The sequence below is a fragment of the Corvus brachyrhynchos genome, unplaced genomic scaffold, assembly GCF_000691975.1.
Source record: "Corvus brachyrhynchos isolate BGI_N302 unplaced genomic scaffold, ASM69197v1 scaffold101, whole genome shotgun sequence".
Taxonomy (NCBI): Eukaryota; Metazoa; Chordata; class Aves; order Passeriformes; family Corvidae; genus Corvus; species Corvus brachyrhynchos.
In genome coordinates this window covers 18,266,752-18,276,123 of record NW_008237239.1, presented here as the reverse complement: position 1 = coordinate 18,276,123, position 9,372 = coordinate 18,266,752, and the positions used below count along the sequence as shown (strand labels likewise).

The following is a 9,372-nucleotide window of genomic DNA, read 5'->3' as shown; positions in this document are numbered from 1 at the left end:
GGGGCGCCGCCCGCGGCTGGGGGGCGCCCCGCAGACCATCGACGACCCCGAGAACGATGAGGGGCTGGAGCGGGCTCTGCAGTTCGCCATGACGGCGTACAACAGGGCCAGCAACGACATGTACACCAGCCGGGTGGTGCGCATCATCAGCGCCAAGAGGCAGGTGAGCGATCCGGGGGGCGGCCCTCTCTGTTCGCGGGGCTGGGAATGAGGCCGGCCGGATTCCTTTGGAGAAAGGGCACACGGCGAGTCTGAGGGCCTCTTCAAGCTGTCGTTTTTTCCCCACAGAAGGGGATTAAAAGTCTTTTTTCATATCTTGGCTTCTCTCAGTCTGAGTGACCTTGAGTGCTGCGCGCTGTGGAAGTAGCCAGTGGCTTCCCTGTGCTGCTCATGAGTTAGCACGTGTCTTTGTTTATTGCTAAGGAAGCTGCTTTGAGGGACGTGTTTACTTGGATTTTGTTTCCTGTTTCTGAGAGGATGCCAAGTGCCTCTTTGGTGGAGGTTGCCACATACGATTCCCTCTGTACTTTCCGAGTCTGTTTTCTATCATGTAACAGGAACACTGCCTGCCTCTCTGCCAGGCTTGTCTCGGCAGAGAGCCCTTCTCCGTGTGCTGTGAGTAAAGTTGCCTCTGCTGACTTGTCTTGTTGCAGATCGTGGCTGGAGTCAAGTACATAATGGAAGTGGAGATTGCCCGGACAACCTGCACAAAGCCAGCAACTGATATCCAGCACTGTGCTTTCCATGAGGCGCCCCAGATGGCCAAGGTAAGCTCCGGGGTACAGCCTGCTGACTGCTTCAGTTTCCACCCCCATCCCACTGGCTGGCTTAATACAGCTGGCTGTGGTCCGTGTCCCCTGTCTGCCTCAGCCGACATCAGAGACTTTATGCCTTTATCCTTGACAAGGCAGAGCAATTTCTGCCCTTGCAGAACTTGTCTTGCCAGTTGTCAGAGAAGGCAGGGCCTTTTGGCTGCTTTGTAAGTGGAGCTCAGGCTGGAGCACTGCATGTGTCTCAGTCCTTTTAAGAAGTAGTCATGGTCTGGATCAGAAGGCTATGTGGAGGAAACTCTGCCAAGCCTCCTGGCTCTCAGTCCAGGGTCCTCAGTCTCCATAAAATTCTCATCTCTTCTTTCCCTTGGTGATGTAAACATGCTTGGCATGCTTTCCTGTGGGACTTGTATTGCTGTGAATAGAGCTTTGGGCAAAGCACTGCCCAAAGGAAGCAGATCACCCTATCTCTCTGTGCCCACCAAGCTATTACACAGGCATTTTGTAATGAGTAATTGAGCTTTTTGGGTGGGAACACCAAGTTCGTCTGGCCTTGGTTTTTCCATAGTGCTTCATTCCTTCTGCTGATGGCAGTGATGGGCTGTATGTGCCCTTACCTGCACGTGTGTAAGGTCTAGCTGCACATAAGAGAAACACGAAGCTGGTCTGTACCACTCTAGCAACTGCAATGATTTGACACAGGTGCATGTGGCTTAGCTGTGCCTGTGGGCTTATGTTTGAGTATTGTCTGTGCTGAAAGCTTTCCTCTGTGAATGGATAAAGGAGATAAAGCTGAGCACTCAGCACTGCTGAGGATCAGATTATTTCTTAGGGTTTATTTAAGAGATGTGACTCGCCCTGAGCCCTGTAGTGCTGCTCCAGAATACTTGTCTGGAGAGGGCACATCTAGAGAGCCACAGGAGTGTAGAACAGTGGTAAATAACACTGTTTCATGCTCTTATTCTGATAACTACTTTTTTTTTTTCTCTCTTAGCACACCATTTGCAACTTCGTAGTGTTGAATGTTCCTTGGCGAAACCAAGTGGAGCTGCTGGAGAGCAAGTGCCAGTAAGCCTACCTAGATTCCAGCAGAGACCAGCAACCAGTTCTTCAGATTTAAAAGAAAGAGGCAATAACACAAATTGAGACGGGCTTTATCAACGCCTGTAACTTGGCTACTGACATATGCTTGTGCTATGCAAATTAAACCATGTAACTTCACTTTTAAAGCACAGTATGATCTCAACTTTTTCTTCTTTGGAATTACTATTTTAGAGCAGCTGTTTTGGTCTTCTTACAGCTTTCCCAATGAATTCACTCCAACATCAGAATTCTTATTAAAACCCCTTGGTATCCACGTTAAATGACTACTGTAAACATAAAAACTTAATTAATAATTGCCATGATGTGTGGTTTTCTTTGATTGTCTGCTGTCTTGGAGGGAGGGCTTGCTTTTATTTGTCACCTATGCTATCCTGCCCAAAGAATGGGATGAGAAGGAATATGTGGCTCTGATCCCATAGGAAACAAACCATGCTTCCTTCTTCCTTAAGCTGGCCTCAGGTTTTGAGTAAGAGATGGAAGCCTTAGCTGTTTTCACTGAAGGAACTCTGCTTTGGAAAACTTTTGATCTTGGGAAGATTAGCTGGTCCTGAGACTGTAATGGTTTTGGGTTCTGGCTGCTGTGCTGTTTTGTTGTAAGGCTGTAAGGAAGGAGGAGGATCCCCTTGAAAAAATTACGTTTTCAAGTAGTAGGGGAAAGGTGCCAGGTCAACAGAGAATCTTGGGAGTGGGTGAAGGTGCTGAGGTGAGCAGTGGGGGTGCTTCTTGTTTTTTTACAGTCCTGGTAGTACATTTCATGCTTTATCTTGTGTCTTGGCTTTTCTGTACTTTGAAGTAAGCCTTTTGGTGTAAATCTCACCCACGCATACAGGGAGTCCAGCTCCTGGGGAGTGCATCTTACGTGGGTTCCTCTTCTTCCCAAGGGAAATGCAACTTCCCATCATTGCCAGGGTTTGCCAAGCTTGCAGTGAACATTAGGTAACATCTTGATTCATGTTGTTGGGAGGATGAGCTGGTTGCCTGACCCCAGAGATCTGCATCTGGGTTGTGTTCAGATCCAACAGGAATAAATCCTTGTTTTCCCTCCTCGTCACCCCATTCTCAGTGCTCTGCATATAGGTGGCCTGTTTTTTCTTGCCAGTCAGGTCAGTGACTCTGCATGTTTCCATCTGCTGGCCCTGGAAGTCCTGGGTCAAGCTGCTCAGGTGTCCTCACTTGTCCTTCTCTAAGTCCTCAGTTCATACATGCTTATTACCTGGCTTCCACCTGTACAAGCACAAGGCAGTGGTGAAGGGGTTCCCTCATGCTTTAGGTGAGTTTGCCTCTGTTATCCTCTTGGCTTGAGGACAGGTTATTGCATTGGTCTCCTTAGAAAAGAGTCTAGGCAAGAAATGAAGGTACAGATAGACATAATGAGTAATTTCCAGCACTCTGTTCTATTTATTAACTATCAGCTCAGAACAGCACGTGGGAAAAAGAATGGCTGTGCCAGAGAAGATGAGAGTTTGAGTGTTAGGAGCTCCTGAATCCAAAGGTCTTGCATTTTCCTGTTGAAATGCCAGTGACTAAGGGCATGAATGAATGGCACAGATTACTCCACGCTCACAAGCTGCTGAGTGTCAGCCTTGGTGATTATCCCTGTGTGCTCTGCACCTGGAGAAGTGCCAAAAAGGCCTGACCTAATTTAAACACCTTCCACTGTGGGCTGTGTTACTTTGCATTTGCAACAGGCTAAGAGCATTAGTGGAAGTTCCCCTGCCAAGAGCATTTTGCTCCTCAGGTCTTTTTGCTTGGCTGGCTGGCAGTGATGGGGCCAGCTGAGCACTGAGCCCTCATTTGTTAGCTGCGTTCTCTGCCTGACTTTTTCAAATGTCAGTGTCAGATGTGAACAGGGATGTGCTTGTTTCATGTAATCTCTTGTTTTGCTTTGCTTGCATCTGATGGATCAATTCTGGGGCCATTCTTCCTGAAACTTAGTGGGGTTAGAGCTTTGCTGCTGCTACATGAACCCAAAGCTTTTTCTTGGCTCTGGTTCTCAGGGATAGGTTTAGGGCCAACCATGTGAGGAGTGTAGCTCTCCTTAGCACTGCCTGCACTTGCAGGCCTGTGCTCACATGGACTTGTGGCTCCCAGCTCCTGGGTCATCATTCCCTGCTCATGCTGCTCCCTGGGTTGTGGCCCTGCAGGGTTTTTCTGAGATTCTTGAAGCTGTATCAGCACTCCTGCCAGGTATGGACACCTCCCTGTACACACAGCTGAAATTGCAATTTCCTGCAATTATGGAAGGAAATGACCATGTGAGGATTTGGGTCACCCTGCAGCCCTCGGTCTAGGCCACTCAGAGCTGTTCCTGATGTGCATGGGCTCAGTGTACACAATATTCCTTAGCCTAAGACATTGAGACCTCTCAGTGAGTGTCTAAAGATGCTTGGCTGGTTGTATTCATTGTTAACATGCAATGCCTTAGAATCCCTAGTGTGGATCCCTCAGAAGGTCAAATTTACCCATCAAACACACATCCAGTTTTGAATCTTGGTGTTTTATCTCTTGGCATGGGAGAGGGAAGACTTCATGTCCCTTTCTTTGTGGGATGCAATGGTCACCTGGAGATCATTTCTGCAGGGTTAAGCAGGAAAGTGTCCTAGTGCTGGCTGTGCTGAGCCTTTCCGTGACTCATTTCACCCAGCTTTGGTGGTGGCCTGCAGGTGAGAAGGTGGGAGGGCAGGTGCCTGTTTCTCCTCTCTGGGCAGCATAGTCCCAGCTGGGCAAGGAAGGGTTGAAGAGGACCTGCAGGCTTCACAAATCCCTTATGAGTGCTTCCCTGCTGACCCTCTGGCATGGGCCACAGCTCACTGGGACAGCAGACCTGGGGCAGGACCCAGGGCTTGAGGTGACACATGCTAAAGCCTCTCTTCTGTGTCATCACTCACTCATGTGGCATTGCCCAACCTCTGGGAGCTGATGGGCTCCTGCTGGTAGGTAGGATTTTGCAGCAGGGAAGAAGAGAAGTTCAGCTGCTCGTCCCCGTGATAAGCTGATGGATGAGTCTTGGGGTGTGTGCTGGACACTATTTTTAAGCTTTCTGGAGGCAGATGTGGGGGTGTGTGAGCATAGGGCTGACGACTGGAAAACGTTTCCTTGTTTCCAGCTGGAGAAAAACCCCCAGTGACTCATGATGCCCTCACTGTACTATGCCTTGCTGGGAGGCACTGTCCTCTCTTCCCCACAGGCTGAGAAACGTCATACCTTGTGCCCTGCCAACTCCAACACTTTCCAGCACCCAGCTGTAGAAGAAACTGGGACTCAGTCCAGGTCAGGGAATGGATTCTGTGTCTTGAGTATAAAAGTTAGCAAGAGAAAAGTTGTTTCAGTGAAACAGTGATGCTTACCCTAAGCATGTCCCTCTCTGTTGTCTTAGGTGAAGTCTCTTCATCTTCTACAGGTGAGTTGTGTGGTTTTTTTCCCTTCTTGTGGGGCCAAGGAGGGAAGCCCTGGCATCCCTGGAGGAAAATTACCATCTCCAAGTGCTAGAACTGGCTAAAAGCAGGAGGAGGCTGGAGAGAAGATTGGCTGGGCATTAAGGGTGACTGTGGTTCACAAATGCAGCCATACAGTTCTCAGCATGTTCAGAGGAGAAGGGGCACCAGAGCCAGTGGGACAGATGCTCTTCACATACCATGTTGCAGCTCACCTGGGTGAAATTGGATGTACCAGGCTCCATCTGTGCAGAAACACAATTTGGTGAGCTTGGGGGTCACAGAGCTGGTTCCAGAAGGGATATGTGGGAACTCTTCAGGAACAGGCTTCTCTCAAGATAAGCCATAACCTATAAAATGAAATTAGTTTGGGGCCTCTGAGCATGGCTTGGCTGGGTAGGTTGGCTAATTGCACTGACCTTCCCTTGGTAAAACCCATGGGACTGGTTAAGATGACTACAGATTTTTAATTACCTACTTTTCCCTTTTCCTTGCTGAACGGCAGGTCTTTTCACTGCTTTCTGTGTTAGCCAGATAACATAGATGGAAATGTTTTTCCTATTTAATCTGACATTTTCAGTGTCTGCTGCACACCCCAGATGGTTCGGTGAAAATTATTTCTTCTGTGAGATGTTGAGAGAATAATGAAACATGATGTTTCTACAGCTCTGACACGCTTTTTGCCCAACTGCTTGCATGAACAAAACTATCTGGGATCTCAGTTTGATAGGAAATTGAAGAACTGGCAAGAAGCTTATTTGCTCTGTGCTCTTGTAAACTACTTTCCAAATGTAGGAAATGCTTCTTGCAGATGGTTGTTCTAGGAAAGCAAGGAATTCAGATATTAGAGGAGAAGAGCACAGGCATGAGTCTGCCATGGTTGGATTCACCAGGGAAGAGATGTGGCTGCTGGAAACCAAATTTTTCACTGGGTCACAAAGAATGTCAGCTCAGTATTAACTGCAGAGCTGTTCAGCTGATGATAGGGGGAAAGGTGGGAGGAAAAATGCCTGACAGGTTTTTCAGATGCTCCACTGAGCATCCTCCATCTATCAACAGAGCCAGTTCGATCGGGAAATAATGAGAGTGAGCAGTGAGTGAGAAATTAACCATTGGCCCCAGACTGACATGTTTTGGTCACGTTCCAGATGCCTGCTGCAGAGAAACATAGACTGGGCCTTGGTCAGAAATACTGACACAGGCAAGCAAGGTTTATATCTTTAGTTTTACCTCCTAAAATTTTATTTTTATAGAGAATATTGAGGGAACCCCTACCACTGGGGAACATGCTGTGTGATAGCATCTGAAACCAGCACTGAAGCTGCAGATGTGACCAGATGTCCCTCTGGGCTGCTCTTCCCTGAGCTTAATCATCACTGTCTGCATTTTACTGGGGCATTTGTGTTATCTGGTGAAAGATGCTGTTTCACAAGCCCTCCTGAAACACAGATGTCTGACTGTCACACTTGTGCCTCCCAGCACTGGAAGAGAGAAGAAAGCACTGCTGCTGCACATGGGAGGAGCAGGGTAAGTGACAGTACTGGATGAATTTCCAGCACGGAAAAGTGGTCCCTGGCTCCCCCAGATACCTGGGACTAGGTCAAGCCTTCCTTTCCCAACTCTTGGAGCCTCATACATGTAACCTAAACTCTTTCCACAGGGGGTCAGCATCTCACAGGAGATGCACAGGAATGGCAGACAGGCCGGTTTCTTACCCTCAGCAAAAGGAAGGCAGCGCCAAGCATCTGCCGCAGCCCTGTTCCTTATCCCAGCAGGTAATCGTCCGTCTAGTCCTAGGTGTCTGCTGGAGGAAGGTCTGATCCAGCCTGCATGGAGCCTGCTTTGATCACCTGGCCAGAAGGACACTGGAGGGGACTGATCAGTGTCCTGTGCTCAGTCAGGGCGACTGAGGGGACTACATCAATTATCCCCTCGGAATCCTGGATGTCCCATACAGATGCTCTCTTGAAGGATCAGCACCCATTTTTGCAGCTCTTTGCCTGGGTATTTCCATTGCCAACAGACACCTCTCAGTTGTGTCCAGGTGTTCTGCAAACTGAAGGAAGTTACTCTAATTTTACCCCATCTTCTTGTCCTGCTTCTGAAGAGAGTTGTTTGTGTAAGTGCAACGAGCAAACCCAAACATATCTGCCCCTAGGTGGAGGAGTGTTTACAATGTTCTCTGAGAGCATGATAAAAATTGCTTTTGTTGCTATGGGATTTCTATTCGCTTTGTAATAGAAAATGTGTTTTTCTCAATAGCTCAGATGTGATGAAGAGCTGCAGAGCTTCTGTCGGTCTTGTCCCTGCAAGCAGAAATCCTGAGGCTGTGTAAGCAAGTGTGGGAATTGGGATACTGAAATATGAGCATCCTTGACCACTGAACCTCCACTACCCTTGTACCTGGCAGGTGCCTGGAGAGGCACTCTAACCCAGAGACTGACAAATTGTATTTGTGGCTGCTACAAATTTTATACAGCTATCAACATAAATGTGTGCAGGGAAGGGCTAGGAACTTTCCTGAGCTCTGCTGAAAACCTTACACTGAAGATATCTCCTTACATTTAGCTCTTCAGGACAACCAGGATCAGATAGGAAAATATTAACTTCTGTTGGTGAAATAATCAGCTGTTTTTTAGTACGCTGCCATGAGAAAAGAAGCAGGAACTGGATGTTATAATATGTTAATGACAGATTAATTTAGTGACTCTTCAGATCTCTGGTCTAACTGAAATGCAGCCTGTTGTGCCTTTGTAGAACTTTGCATGGCCTTCCCAAAAACAGCGGCCGACGCATGCCTTGTTTGTAAACATTGGAGCTCCTGAACACACCCTGCAATGGGCAGGTAAACCACTGGCTCTGCAGACACTGAAACTGCCCTCTTTCCATCCCAGTGGCATTTAATCCTGGTAAACAAGCACCAAGTGGGAAACTGTCTTTATGCTGCCCCAAATATGTTTCAGGGCCACATGCAAAGCAAGCAAAAGTTGTATGTGCACTTCTGAGCTCAGTGGTAAATGTCCTCCAAACCCAAGGAAGTTACTGCCCAAAATGAAATGAGATCTGGAGGATTCAATTTATGTAAATTCCTGGGACTGTCCCATGGATTATTAAAACAGAACAAGAGCCTTTTTCTAGCTGGCTCCTGGACACCTCAGTCTATTGACTTGCATAAATCTTGTTTGCTTTGGAATTGAAATTAGCTCTCTTAACTGCATCAGCATAAAGCAAGCATCTCATTTTCTACAAGCCTTTTTTTAAAGGTAGGCTGAGATTAAATAGCTGGCAACTCAAGCAGATATAAAAGGCTGTGTTGTGGCAATGCAAATGTTGTGATATATGGCATAATTGGGATCATTGTGCAGAAGAAATGAAAATCAGGGTGTTTTTTTTTTTGCTTGCTTGCTCACTCTTGGGATGTTGTGCCATCAATTAAGGGCTCATTTATTCCCTGTGAGGGTGAAAGTCCCCACTCTGAGGTAAGACTGGGAAAACTGCAAATTGTCTCCTATCAAATGGTAAAGGTTGTGAAGGTGCAAATGTTAATTGGGAGTGCTTGGCTGGGGATGGTACTGCCTGTGCCCTGGTTAGGCATGGCTAAATTTCTTGTTTTCTGCTAACAGCCAGAGTTTAATGAGGTGCATGTGAGTGAAGACAAGGTGTTGAGTAAAGGATGGGAGGTCTTGATAGCATGATCCAGTGCCAGCTGTGGTGTTCTGATGGTGGTGTTGGGGGGAGCCAGGATGTCCCCTCCAAGCCTTCCTGTGGACTGTTCAGAAAGCTGTTTTTCTTTTTGGAGTCCCCAGAGAGCTCTGCACAAAATTGCCTCTCTTCAATACTTGCTTGGGGTGGTGGAAGGGTAAATCTCTTACTTATCTGGAGGCAAAACAGCTGCTAAAGAGCTGCTGAACAGCTACTGAACAGCAGAAGGTTTATAGTGATGCTTGTCTTGTCACCATCTCAGTCCTCAGTTACCGGGTTTGGAAAGAAATCTTCAGTAAGAGCAGACAGACTCATGATTATTTTTTTTCTACTCTTCAATTGAAGGAGAAAGTAACAGTGAG

The 9,372-nt window shown here is 47.3% G+C and overlaps 1 protein-coding gene across 1 annotated transcript; it reads left to right on the top strand.

The window, feature by feature from the left end:
• The first annotated feature begins 6 nt into the window (after positions 1-6).
• CST3 (cystatin C) lies at positions 7-2,171 on the top strand. Its single transcript, XM_008630546.2, has 3 exons — positions 7-163; positions 654-767; positions 1,765-2,171. The coding sequence occupies exons 1-3, from the start codon at positions 89-91 to the stop codon at positions 1,840-1,842; spliced, it is 267 nt and encodes an 88-aa protein (XP_008628768.2). The 5' UTR covers positions 7-88; the 3' UTR covers positions 1,843-2,171.
• Positions 2,172-9,372: the final 7,201 nt, after the last annotated feature.